Source organism: Strongylocentrotus purpuratus, unplaced genomic scaffold (genome assembly GCF_000002235.5).
Source record: "Strongylocentrotus purpuratus isolate Spur 01 unplaced genomic scaffold, Spur_5.0 spur5_scaffold_5, whole genome shotgun sequence".
Taxonomy (NCBI): domain Eukaryota; kingdom Metazoa; phylum Echinodermata; class Echinoidea; order Camarodonta; family Strongylocentrotidae; genus Strongylocentrotus; species Strongylocentrotus purpuratus.
In genome coordinates, this window is record NW_022145611.1 from 3568155 (window position 1) to 3583071 (window position 14917).

At 36.6% G+C, this 14917-nt stretch overlaps 1 protein-coding gene across 1 annotated transcript; it reads left to right on the forward strand.

Moving 5' to 3' along the window:
* The first annotated feature begins 6125 nt into the window (after window positions 1-6125).
* Window positions 6126-13457, forward strand: LOC575442 (tubulin-folding cofactor B). Its single transcript, XM_775844.5, has 6 exons — window positions 6126-6363; window positions 7553-7696; window positions 8173-8272; window positions 9231-9434; window positions 9980-10052; window positions 12190-13457. Exons 1-6 carry the CDS (start codon window positions 6244-6246, stop codon window positions 12302-12304), a joined length of 756 nt encoding a protein of 251 aa, XP_780937.2. The 5' UTR covers window positions 6126-6243; the 3' UTR covers window positions 12305-13457.
* Window positions 13458-14917: the final 1460 nt, after the last annotated feature.

The following is a 14917-nucleotide window of genomic DNA, read 5'->3' on the forward strand; positions in this document are numbered from 1 at the left end:
GTATATAAATATATATATACCGTGGCTTACTCATGTATTATCTCATTCATTGTATATTTATCACTGTCCTGTAATATTTCATTTTATATGTCTGTATTGTAACACTCTGTAACCAGTGGAAATCAAATTTCCTGCAAAGGACAATAAATAAATTATTATTATTATTATTATTATTATTATTATACTCTGAACATTAGGCATTCTTACACAAAAATAAGAACTCAATATAAATTTAGTTGACCCATGCTTCCTTTCATGCTATTTGCCCGTCCATTTTTGTATTGTGATGTAGGCCTATTATGCTTCGTTTAGTTTTAGTAAGATTAGGCTTAATCATGATCGGCCCACGAAGATGATTTCAAGACATTTTCTATAAATAAGACAGAATTTGACATGGGCTTATAACGAAAAATTGGAAGTATAGGTCTTCTGCGATAAATTTGAGTTTTTTTCTAAGCATATTTTATAAAACAGCTCAAGCAGAAAGTGGTTAGAGATAATGCTTGTTACAACACAACCCTTAATAAACCAACATGAGGCGATTTCAATAGCCTTGGCCTTTACCGATAAGTTGGCGAAGACATTGACGTATTATTACGTAATCAGAACATGGTTTCTTTCAGTGGCGCGATGAGTAACAACAAAAAGTATTGTTTTGCTTTCACAAAAGAAGTGGACAGGATAATCTAAACAGTCCCATTGAGCCTCCGCACCTGTTTTACAAGATGAAATAAAGGACCTTGTAATTGCCTCGCTGAATTTAACCGTTCATGCGATGATTATACAAAATTGTAAAGCATATGAAGATGGTCAATGGGAGCGTTTACATAATCCTGCCAGTATTATGGGCTACCTTTTAGAAAGTAATACAATTTCTACAATCTAATAATTTGTTAATAATCAGTAGACCCCAAATTACATCTCGAGAAAACTATGATAATTAAAACTTTCGAGCTATACTATTTCAGTTTGAACTGAAATACAAAAAAAGAGCATTTTCTTTACATCCAGTCTTTGGGTCTGTTTGGGGGACTCTGGGGCCTAAACCCGACTGCTGCAGTCAGACTTACAACATTTTTGTCAATGAGAATAATAGTCTACGTCACTTTGAGAGCACTATTTCTGGACAGGCTCACAGAAAATTATTACCTCCGTGACCGTATTTCGTTCTACCTAATGATTCTTTTTCTATATATTATAAAGATACTGATATGGATAAGTGATAAGCAAGATTTCACTATTATGAACTTTAAAAATCTCCTTGTATATGGGCCTATCAAGTTTGAGCTGTTGAAGCAGATCATGTTTGCTGGCAGTTAAAAATAAATTAACATTGATTGTAAGAGCCTATTGTATCAAGGCACATGAAAAGCTCAAATTAATTGATAAAGCGATATAATAACATTTTACAGGGAGATGAAATAAATCAAATTTAGATTGTGTATTTGCCAGTTCCTCACAGAATGCTTATATAGTTAAGCCTAAATTTTGAAAGACGTAATTTTTCTCTAGACTTTGTACACGAGCTTCCGAGCTCTATATATTGTGGTAAACAACGAACATCTAGAAAGGAAACTAAAAATCAAAGAAATTACAATCTTATCGTGTACAGTGCCTCTGATTGGCGTAGCCTGTAGGTTACGTGGAGCGTTTCATGTGAACTCTTCCATCATTTCATTTCAAAATAATGCTAAGAATACTAAAAACAGGAATTTTCGTGGATTTAATTCTTCTAGTCAGAATAACATGCAGAATCGGCTTTACAGCGTAGACATTCGCTCTTCTGGTCTGACGTCACTACGATTCTGAGCAGATTTAGTTTTTCCTCATTCAAGGGAGCATGAAATCCCTCTGGATTTGCTATTGTATTAAATGTATGGTTATTCAGATCCTCGGCCATTAAGATTTTGCATGCTTGATTTTCAAATGATATTAAAAATTCTTCCAAGATTGGATCATAGTCCATCGTATAGTGTACGATGGGCTTGAGTGGTTAGATAATAATGCCACGGAACTACATGAGCACGCGAGCATATTGTGGTACCATTACAGCATCACACAGGCCCACATCATACCAGTGACGTAACAACAACAAACGTTTAACTTAAAAAATATAAGCATTATAATTGGCCTTTTTTTTTGGTCAATGATATAGTCACTGGGAATTCTGCCGGGCCTTTTGGACTTACTTAGCCTTAATACTATCTTTTAAGTCTTGAAATCATTATTATAATTTTTTTCTTCTTCAAATAATACTATAGAAATTATAATATAATACATTGAAAAATGCTTGTTTCCACGTGTTACTACCTATGGCATGGATATTCCTTGGGATTGATTGGAGTTGGGGTATTTTCGACATTTTGATCCTTCATTAAACTTTCTCACAGTCTGAAATTTCAGGTAAGTTGCATTTCACATAATTTGAAGGAAATGCAAGTGGAATAGTAGGCTTATAGGCATATGCACTGAATGATGCACATGTTAACAAACCAAACATGTGCATCATTCAGTGCATATTCTACTCCACTTGCATTTCTAATTCTTAGTCACTCATTATTATACTCGGTCAAGACATATGCCCTAGGCATTCCAACTACTTTTTGCCAAGTAATCTGGCTCATTTCACATTTTGTACTGAAGTATATGTATCACAAGTGGTCGTTTTCACTTAGTTTTGAATTAAAAAGAGACTATGTAATAATATGGCAGTTGAGTTTTAAAGGTCAACAGGAGGCATAGTCCCTGGGAGTTTACGGGTCTCAGTGGCGGATCCAGGGGGGGGGTACAGACGGCACGTGCCCCCCCCCCCGTAAAAAAGGAGGGGGAAAAAGAAAGAAAGACAAGAGAGAAAGTAGAAGAAAAGAGGGAGGAGAGAAAAGGGGATAGAAGAAAAAGGAGGGGATAGGAAGAAAGGGGAAGAGAGAGGAGAGAAAATGCGGAAAAAGGAAGAAAGGGAGAAAGACGGAGAATATAAAAGGGGAAAAGGGAGAATAATGAGAAGGGAAAAGAAAAAAAAGGGGATAATATTATGATAAGAAGGTTTTTTTTTTTTTTTTACAGGGAAAGGTGCGGAGGGGGGGGGGGCACGCAATTTTGTAGTGTGCGTAATATGGGTCCCTCTTGCCAGGCGTGTATCCCCCCCCCCTCCAAAAAAAGAGATGGAAAAAAGGGGGAAAGGGAGAATTTTTGTGAGTTAAAGGAGAAAGGAAAAAAAATGAAAGAGAATCAATTTAATGAAACGTCAAAGATTCCGTGCTTCGCGCGGGAGGGGGAAAACTGAATTCAGACATGAATTAAGAGTAATAATTCAATGAAACGTCAAAGCTTCCGCGCTTCGCACGGGAGGGGAAAACTGAATTCAGACAAGGATTAACAGTAGAGAACGGAACGACGAATCGTCTTTTCTCTCTAATAAAATTTTGATAAATCGTCAAAGCTTCCGCGGGAGGGGAAAAACTAAATTCAGATAAAGATTAAAAGTAATTTAATGAAACGTCAAAGCTTGCTCGCTTCGCGCGGGAGGGGGGGGGCAACCGAATTTAGACTAGAATTAAAGGTCGAGAACAGTACAACTAACCGTCTTCTTGCTTTAATAATTTAATGAAACGTGAAAGCTTCCACGCTTACGAATCGTCTTCTTTCTCTAATGATTAAATGAAAGGTCAAAGCTTCAAAGCTTCGCGCGGAAGGGGGGGGGGGGGACTGAATTCAGACAAGGATTAAGAGTCGATAACGGTACAAAGAATCGTCTTCTTTCTCTAATAATCAAATGAAACGTCATAGCTTCTGCGCTTCGCGCGGGAGGTGCGAAACAAGAATTAAGAGTCGGGAATGGTACAACGAATCGTCTTCTTTCTCTAATAATTTAACGAAGTGTCAAAGTTTGTCAAAGGGAGGAGGGGGGGGGGGGGGACTGAAAAATAACTTAGTTCCTACCCCGGGTTTATAGGGTTAAATTTGTAGACATTGGGACATTGACATTAATATATTTGTCGGTAATTTGTGGGTAGTTTTTTCGGTAATGGAATGGTGGTGGTTATTTTACCTGACTGCTAAGAAAGCATTAATGCTTGTAAGTAAGCAACCAGACGGCCGACGGCTTTAGGTCCTCTCCGAGGGACCTGGTGATGAGAATTAATGCCTTACCAAAGGGCTATCTGTGGCCTCTACACCCCCCTTTTTTTCTTTTGTTGTTTCTGAAAAAGGTCTAGCGACGCTCCTGATAACAACACAGTCGAGATAATTTTTGCAAGTACTATTGGCATGGGTGTCGATCCCGGGGGGATGGGGGGGGGATATATCCCCCCAATATTTCAGGTGGGGGGGTGGCCTGTACAATCATCCCCCCAATAATTTACCATAAAAAAAAAATTAAAAAATGAAGAGAAAAATTAAGGATGAGAGCCCGATGAGAGTAGTTAATGGTTATTACTCGCAAGATGACCATCAATGTACACATTTTGCTATCTCATTTTCATAATACATACATACATGTATATACGAAGTAAATAAGACAACCGTATATGAGACAAGAATAAATTGAATTCTCGCTCATACGGCTTCATCAGGAATTGATGAATTTATTCAATTTGTTCAATCAAGTACACGATACAACGAAGCGTCTTCTTTTACGAATAATTTAATGAAACGTAAAAGCTTCCGCGGAATGGGCGAAAATGAATACAGACAAGGATTAAGAGTAATAATTTATTGAAACGTTCAAGCTTAAAGGGGAGAAACTGAGTTCATGAAGGACACGATACAACAAATCGTCTTCTTTCTCTAATGTGAAAGCTTCCGCGCTTCGCGCAGGAATGAACGAAAATGAATTCAGACAAGGATTAAGAGACGAGAATGGTACATCGAATCGTCTTCTGTCTTTAATAATCTAATGAAACGCCAGAGCTTCCGCGCTACGCGCGAAGGAAGGGGAACTTGATTCAAACAAGGATTAAGAGTCGAGAACGGTCCAACGAATCGTCTTCTTTCTCTAATAATTTAGTGAAACGTCAAAGCTTCTGCACTTCCGGGGGGGGGAACTCCCCCTCCCTGCACGCAACCCCCTTGGGACCGCGCTTCGCGTGCTCACTACCGCCCTGCTACCGCCCCCTAAAATGAAATCCTGGCTACGCGCTTGGGAGGGGTGCAACTTGCCACACGCTTCTACCTCTTGATTGCTTTGATCCATTGCCGAAAATATTTTGGCACCTATCATCCCCCCCAACCACGGATACAAATCTACACCCTTGACTATTGGTGAAGTACCAGACCACCGTCTTTGTGTAACAGATCACTTTTTTCTAACTTCTAACCAATCAGAAGGCCTCGTTTTTTCCAGGATGTGCCGGTGGACATAATGCGCCAAATGTGGTTCTCAAATTTCAAAAGATCCCTACTTTTGGAAGGGGTAGGAAAAAGCAATTTTACGTCATTACTCCAGGAAGTGCGTGAAAATGCGCCTAATGTGGTTCTAAAATTGCAAATGCTTCCTACTCAGGGAGGGAGTTCTGACCCCCTCCCAGACCCACCACCGCTTGGTCGCTCCCCTCCCTCGCCGCTGTCGCTTCCCTCCATCGTTTTTCATATATTTCACACCATGCGATTTTGTGCCCCCCCCCCCCCGGTAAGAAATTCCTGGATCCGCCACTGGGTCTCTTTTGGAGCATTAATTGATCCCTTTTACATCCTCAGATATTATGTTAGTATAGTCACATTCACATAATATAATTTCAAGGCGTGAGTTCTACTGAGGAGCCGTTTTTAACATAGCTAGGCCTACTCGTTAATTTCAGACGACTTTGTCAAAGGCCCTTCAAAAGCATGCATAGCCCCTGGGATTTATAATGGATTTGTTGGAGGAGGTTTAAAGATGATTCTTGAACTGTTCATCCTTGCTCTCGTTCGAAAGTCATACATTAAAAAAGATGGATTAACTTATGTCCGTATCAAGGAAAAGGAGACATGTTTTCACTAATACTAGGTGCACAGCCTAGCTATAAATGTAGGTGGCGAGCGCGAACGTCATTTTTCGAGCCCGTTTTCTTCACACGGGGATTTACGCTTACCGAATGTACTAGAATAATACTACGGAAGTAAGTCAGAGTGCATCGTCGACGTCTCGATCGACACAATACAAGTTGAGCGTTGTTAGGATTGTTACCAACCGACTCGTCTATTAGTAGCTAGATTCTACCACTGTAAACGATTTCCACACCAAAATTTGTCATTCTTGTCTCAATCATGGCGGGAGATTACTCTGTTGTAACTGCGAGCTATGTCAATGTGCAAATTTCCAACTCACTGACGTCTTTTGCATCGGAGAAGCGATTTCCAAAAAGTATCACCATTGCTGAACTGAAGGTAGATATCGTGTACATTACAATTATTGCAATGGGTGGGACCTGGTTATAGATCTAGGCCTACTCTTACTTACTTGGCCGGTTGGTTGTGTGCAAAAAAAAAACAATTTCCTGGCTTCTTCTCGCCCTTTCTCGGGTAATGGTCTCTGTCAAACTGCTTTAATATTTGGAAAGTTTTGGTGAGCACCAGCTATTTTGACAAACAATATTGTCAAACTGTTATTGATTCAAATTTTGTAGTTCATTGATTGGGTGCACTGGTGTTTCTGTGACCAAAACTAAGTTTTGCAATCGTAATAATAATAAATATTGCAATTCAGATCTGCTGCAGATCACCTAATTCATTGCAGTGATCACTTCTAATTTATAAATATTTAGCTTCTCAATTTAAATTAATCGAACTTCGAAGTAGGGTTGGCACGTTTAAAATGCTTTTAAATCCCCCTTTTATTTTAAATAAAAAACAAGATTTAAAACACCCCCTTAACTTATTATTAAGTTAGGCATGTGATGTATGTTATAAGTTTTGTATGCCTTTTTCCCCCAACATGTTATCGTTCTCTTGCTTATAGTTACTTGGTTTTGCATTTATTTTGGCATGAACATGATTCAAAAGTTGCTTTTTAAAATACCAGTGGAATAATATCTTTCTTCACCCTGTCTCTCTCCTCTTGGGTCCTCTGAAATCGACAGTACATGATCCTGTTGGCGGCCCAGGATGTTGGTCTCAGTCTTTTTTTTGGTCTTTTTTTTTTTGCTCGCTTACTTCGCTGACTCGTGAAATTTATATAATCTGGATGGTTGATAATTGCCCAACACTTCTCAGCCTCCCATGGTAATGTGGCTAGGATTTAAGTGCTCCCATGGGAATTTTTAAATGGGTAAATGCAAAATAAGTAGCATTTTAATGGGTCAAAAATGCAGAAAATATACCTCAATTTCATTGTTTGCCCCAGGTGCCATCATACATAGATACGCCACATTTGCCACTGATATTACTGTAAAGAACTATGAGAGAATTATTGGAGAGAAAGCACTTTGTTAACATTAAAAATATGTATTAAAAAAAAACCTGAATTCAAGTTAGAAGAACAGTTTGTTGGAAACATGTTTTGCTATCCAGTGTAGAATTACACATTTCAGGTAATGCAGTGTTAAGCCACTTATTGAAACTTGTTGTTTATTTTAAGGGTAAATTTGAGCTGATAACAGGATGCAGTGCCGCAGCTACAGATCTAGAGCTTTACACATCAGAAGGAAAGTTGGTAGGACCCATCAACAATGATGATGCTTTATTAGGCTCATACCCGGTAGAAGATGGAATGAGAATTCATGTGAGTTAGCAACATTTTATTTTCAACTTGAGGTTTATTGTTTTGGTTTAATTTATAAATATAAACTGTAAATAGAATTATATTCCACTTTTTCCACAAATCTTCAAATCTTTAGACAGAGAGGTTTATTGAGCATTGGCAGTGTATAGATTTCTTTTCCATGTGGAATTTACCTAAAAGAGTTAGAACTGTTTGTGACAAAGTTAATCATCAAAAGAAATTGTAAGAGAAATCAGTGTGCTTTGTAGTTGAATATGAATGTCAATATCAGTTCATGTTCCACTAGGACATGCAGTCATGCCCATAGTAATAAAAAAAAATGAATGTTTTGTTGAATCAAGATAGGTTCCTGTAGAACTGAAACATATTTTTCTGAAATTGCATGTTTATTCCCCAAAGGGTCGTATGAACAAACATCACAGGTGCGGCAATATACATATATCAATTCATGACTAGTTCAACACTTCTCTTTTTAGGTAATCAACAAGGATAACAACCGTGCTGCAGGAGAGTTTGAAGATGTTTCAAGGGTGGAGAAATTTGAGATATCAAAAGATGAATATGATAAGAGAGCAGGTAAGATTCAAGAATGATTATTCATGAGGGTAATATGCTCCCTGAAGCTCTGAAATTTTTGAGAAATTTTGTTATGAAGAGATAGTGCAGGACCATCTTGTTGTGGACACTATCTGTCAATCAATTAATAATTTTTGTTTGCCTGTTTCAAATCAAGCTCCAGTAAGCTGGAAGTGTGTCTCTGTTTCTATGTGATTCAGTTGATTGTATAAGAATTTTGTCATCACACACATACTGTATGCATATTCATGTGTAATTACCGTTGTGTTGGCTCAGTCAGTAGAGCGTGCGCCTCACAACCGGGAGGTCGTGGGTTTGTACCCAGGCCGCGTCACACCAAAAGACGTTAAAAGACAGGAGTTGCTTCTACCTTGTTTGGCGTTCAACAATAGGGGATAGAGCAACGTCGATCTGGCGCTGCTCAGTGGCTGCCGGGCTCACGATCAATTGGGCAAAAAGAATTTCCATTTTCGGTTTAACTTAATAAAATTTGGAGTGGACTTTAAAAGATTATTATTATTATTATTATTACTGTTATTAAGTAAAAGGTGTAGAGTACTTAGTTTATGACTTAGCATACCCACAGGTGATACACACTTAAGAGTTCATTTAATAATAATAATAATAATAATAAAGGGGTGCTTATAAAGCGCTTTCCACCAAATAAAGTTAAACCTACAAATTACAATACATATGACATATACATCAATGTGAATAGAGTAAGTTAATCATCAAAAGCAATTTTGAATAAATGTATCGTAAGAAAAGTTTTGAATTGGTTTGACAGTCTGACAATTTTTGAAACGTAAAGATAGTTTGTACAGTAATACCCTCCCATTCATTCATAAACCAATTCCTGAAGAAAAGTAAGTTTTTGTAGTTATAAGAAAAAGTGTTTAAGATTTTTGATCACTAACCTGTGCTCATTCCTGTGTTTTTGCCCGCCATGGATGTTTAGATTCTGTACGAGCATTCAAGAAGAAGATGAAGATGGGTCAATTCAAGGAGGTTAGCCCGGAGGAACAAGCGAGGATAGATGGAGAGAAAGCTCAGAATGCAGCAGAAGAAGAAAGGCTAGCTAAAGCTATCACTGTTGACTCAAGATGTGAAGTCTCTGTACCCAATGCACCACCCACTAAAAGAGGAACTGTCAGATTCGTTGGTAAAGCATCTTGTTACTCAATGTTGCTGCTTGTTTTCGATTTCTTAAGGTATACGTTGCGATTATGTGTATTCATATCTTACCTGTATCATGACTACCAACATTCAACAGGTAGGCAAAATGTATACCATTTTTGGCATACGCATTTACTTGATCTGAGTAGTGTTGTACACAGGCCTTGGACTAGTATTCAAATATTTGAATTATTAAAATAACTTGGAGCTGATTGGAACACAAATCCACTTTTCAGTACTCATCCTCTTACCAATATTGATTGGAACGTTATATAAAAATCTCATGTCCAAACCCATTGCTAGATGGTAAAGAACTATTACATAACAATAAGAATATAGAGGTCCCACCTAAGCTGCGATAGATAACTTGCAAAAGTAACTAATTTTGATGATTTGTTTTACAAATTTTGTTTTAGTTCTTTCAGTTTTAGTGATAATGATATAAATGGCAAAATAATTGGTGATATTGATTGCAATATGTTTGCTCTTCTTTTGTTTATATTCTACTCTTGTTATTGATTGACTTTGTAGGGATGGCAGCCTTCAAGCCTGGATACTGGGTTGGTGTACAATATGATGAACCTCTAGGCAAGAATGATGGCAGGTTAGTGTACTACTCTCTTCAACACTTCTACTTACTATGGGTCATTCCTGTCAGATAGAGAACCAAGAGTGTGCTGTGACATCAAAACTTGGCATCCATTTGTGTGATGACATGTTATATTACAAATGAGGATCTTTATGACATTTGCTGAATCAAAATCTGTTGTCGTCAAAATGAAATTTAAAGCACATGCCATTGATTTAAAGGGAAAGTTAAATTGTTTGCTACAGTGCAGTACCCTCATAAATATTGGGCATTTTGGATTAAGTTCAGCCAGGGAAGGTATTCTGAGAATTTGTGAAAATATATAAAAAAATAAAGTGAAATAAGTGAAAAATCTGAGATTTTATCTCAGATTTTATCCTTTATTTCATTTCAAATTCCTTCCTCTTGTGTGCCTATTAGTTACATGCAGGATGAATACAGCTTTAATGCTTTATAAACTCATCTGACCATAATACAAATCTAAATAAAACTTAAAATCGGGTAGAGGCTGTTCTGTCTCTGGAATGCATGTATAGGTGTGACATTTGGTATCAGTATATCGGCTTGAAATAAAATCAGACCGAGTATAAACAATATTTCTCAAGGAACATTATTGGTTATGGCATAAATGATGGAAATGTCTTGTACATGTATGAAGAAAAAACCTCATTTAAAAGTATTCTCAGAATATCTATTCAAAAAGATTTTAAGGGTTATTTATCTGACTACCAAACTTAAGAGTTTTTTAAATGTGCAAAATCATTGTATATCAGAGTTAATAAACCTACCTTAAAAGTTTAGTAGCAAAGGTATTGTTAAGTCGGTAAATTTGTCTAGTCAAAGGCAATATTCTCTCTCTCCCTTCCAGTCTTTTCCAAACATTGTTGATAAAGGTTTTAGTATCTTGTTGATATATTTTCTATCCTTTAGTTACCGGTGAATAAAGGAACATGAATAACCTTTATCTTTATGTTTATACCATGGTGCAACACTTTGAGTTCAGTCTTTATTCATTCTTCAGAAAAGACAAGTAAAAACCATGCAAACATTAAAATATATACAAAGCAATTCAAGGGTAAAATACAAGGTACATCAAATGAATAAAAGAGACCATTGAGGCTTTACAGGTTGACAGTCCCAAGAATTAACAAGTAATAATTTTCATATCCATTTTTGCAATTAAAGGTAATACAAAGTTTTGGTATGGGGTCATGAATTTGGTTCGAATGAATATATTGGAAGCATATACCATCCTACAATATTTAGTGATCGTTGTCGCGGTCGAAATGGCCTCTAAAGTTATGAAATTGTAAATAATAAACACTTTATGTTGAATAGCTCCCTCTCAAGGTCAAGATATTAATTAAGCTATAAAACAATGTCTATTGACTAAAATCAACCGATTAGCTATTCTTGTTCGGAAATTATATACCACAACTACATATTCTGAGATTTTCATGGTCGCAGCTACCATTGTACGGCCGTAGGAGCTATTTGAAATTTATCAAAATTTACCGGGAGCACCGGTAAATCTTTATATTTAATTTTTCTTGAAAGCAGAAATGTTTTAGGGGCTAAAATTTCTGGTGTTTTTAATGCATCCACAGGGGTATCCAAATATATCAAAATTGTAAAGAATCACTATCCACCCATTTTTCAAAATTTCCCAAAACTTTGTAATGCCTTTAAGTCTGTTAAACAACATTTTTTTTACACTCAAAATCTACTTATGCTACGGTCACAAAAGTTTGTATGAACGATATTTTCATACGAATCTCCCTGTTTTTCCATTGTCTTCCCGAATTTATATTGTCTGAAAATCGTTCATACAGCGTTCGTAGCAGTTCGTAATGGCATTTGTGACCGAGGCTTTAGAGGGTCTGTTTGTCCTTCAATTTGCATGTGATTTGAAAACAATAAGTTTTATCAACCTACATGTACATATATTTTCTAGATTCTATTATTGTATTCTAATCTAACCACTGAGCTTTATTAAGGAACAACTATTCTGAATACCAAACTTGTCATAACCATCAAACAATCAAAATGCCCACCCCCAATAAAAAAAGAACAAACACTTTATTTTCTTATGTAAGCTATTTTGACCTCTGATTTCTAACTGTGTTTTTTCTCATTTTGTATTTGTATGCAGTGTTGGTGGAAAGAGATACTTTGAATGTCTTCCTAAGTATGGTGGCTTTGTGAAGCCTCAATATGTGACGATTGGTGACTTTCCAGAAGAGGACTTTGATATGGATGAAATGTGATCTTACCATCCTACATGCATGTCATCTGTCTCGGACCGGATTAAGGTCATATTGTTTGTTGCTTCAGATAGATTGTTACAAATTTGGAACATACACACATGTGACCTTTCAGATATTCTCTTTCATCTGGGTATTGGAGAAAGAATTGTAGGAAGATTTTGATTGGTCAAAATTTATCTATTTTGATCAGAGCTGTTGAAGAAATTTGAAGGCACAAAGGCCCATCAAGTGGACCAAATTAAACCTGGCTTTAGTTCACAAAATTACGGAGCATCAAGTATCAATCAGTTCTTTGAATATTCCCTTAACATGAACACAAAAATGAAAGATTAAAATTAAGTCTTGAAATGTGAAGTTCATGACTTGATTATTATTAATTCATTATTGACACTTGATGTTTCATGAATCATTGGACTAGCTAAGCTCTAACCCAGTTTGGTTGTGTGTTTCACCTGGACTACAGGTAGTATGCAGTACCAATCATCTGAAAAAGTACTCTGTGTTCAGCTAGATTGTATAAAATTATCCTCAAATACATTTACCTGGCATTCTATAGGTTAACAGTTAAGGAGAATGAAGAAAATACAGAATGACATGAAACCCCGCCTATGGACTTGGGTTCAATGCATGCGTCACCAACTCGGTCTAACCAACAAGTTATATTTGAAGCTCATATTGTGAATACAGTATAGCTACATGAAATCCCCATACATCAAAAGCAAAATGTAGAATACTAAACAAAGTCTGTGCAATGCTTTATAGTTCATAGCTGACTTGTGATGAGATATACCTTCTCTCTATCACTGCTTGTGCCTAGGGTTTTTTGTAATGAGTAAACAAAGCAACTTTTAAACTACTTGGTGATTGGTTGCGCTACAAATTCAGAAACAAATAACCTCTCCATTACCCCTTCATCATATGTATTACTCTGGTGTAATGTCTTGTAGAAATCTAGAAATATCTTTGTATCAATTCAATAGTTCGGTAGTGAAATCTATGTGCATCTAACAGAATTGTTAATTAGGTAATCCATACTTATGCCTCTGCCCACCAGAGTTGTTGCCCAAGGCATTATGTTTGTGTATCTTCTGTCTGTCCTGCTTTCTCCCATGTATACTAAAGATACACTGTATCTAACAAAAAACAAAAAACATTTGAGCAATGAAATTGAGATGTGTTATTGACATCCAGACCTTGGCCTGTGGCCTCTATGAAAGTTAACCAACCTTTGGGAAATTCTGAATTTGTTGGTTCATGTTATTTGTTATAAAGGACTGTAAAGCATGCAAAGTGTACGATTTATATCCTTCAACATGTTAAATCTCAAACAAGAATTAAAGTGTATGCATGTAGGACCAGTGCAAATACATGTACACAAGCTTCTACACATTGTGGACTTGTTAAGGGACAAGTGCTTCATTCAGATTTCTCCCTTGAACACAATCACAACTTTTTTTGGAAAACCAACTTAAGCGCCACTTCAGTACCTTAATGTAACAGTTGACCGGAGTGTTGGCTCAGTCAGTAGAGCGTCCGCCTCACAACCAGGAGGTCGTGGGTTCGAACCCCGGCCGCATCATACCAAAAGACGTTAAAAGATGGGAGTTGTTGCTACCTTGTTTGGCGTTCAACAATAAGGGATAGAGCAACGTCGATCTGGTGCTGCTCAGTGGCTGCCGGGCTCACGATCAATTGGGCAAAAAGAATTTCCGTTTCGGTTTAATAAAATTTGGAGTGGACTATTAGGCTATTATTATTATTATATTATACGGTATCCATTAGAAATAATTTACCGATTGCGGAATACCTCGTCATTTGCACAGATTGCAATAGGTGACGCAGAAAGCTATTGAAATTACCCTATGTTGATTTTCGAAATAAGTTGCGATGGTGTTTGTGGTTAATCACATTGAATTACTTCCACCTGTACAATGGGATGCATTAGAAAGTGAATATCAAGATATTCTTTACTGTACACCAAGGGATTGACTTCCATGTACCTTACCAATAAACATGAATTCAGAGATCTAGATATAGATGTCAATTCGGAACCAGACAGCTAGGATTAGATTGGAATTATTTGATGTGAGACAATGTTTTAGTTGTATATACATGTAACATACTGTATAAACAAGGAAAGTAACCAGTGTTCCTCTCAATGTATTTTAATTTCTTATTTCCATTTCCAGCATGGTTCAGCTGAATATACCAAACTGTGTGTGTCAAGACTTTAACACTTTTTTTTGTTTGTTTGCAGAAAGATGTATATATTTATTTCATATCAATGTTGTGAATAGTGTTTTAATTACAAAATAAACAAAAAACCTTTGGCAGCTTGTTTAATTTTAACTCGAAAAAAGATTTCAAATGTTATAATGATGAAATGTGTTTGATCTTAAATAGGCATTTTGTTGTACTATGTTAAACTACATGATCATTAAAGTGTGCTTCAAGCAGAATATAAACCACACCTGATACTCTCAAATCTCTTTATTATAATACAGTGTTGCATTCCTAAGTAGAGATCATTTCTATTATATGTATTTTTTATATGTGTGTTGTAGAGAAGCAGTCAGAAGATTAAAATTCCCTAAATTGTGTGCAAATTCCAGT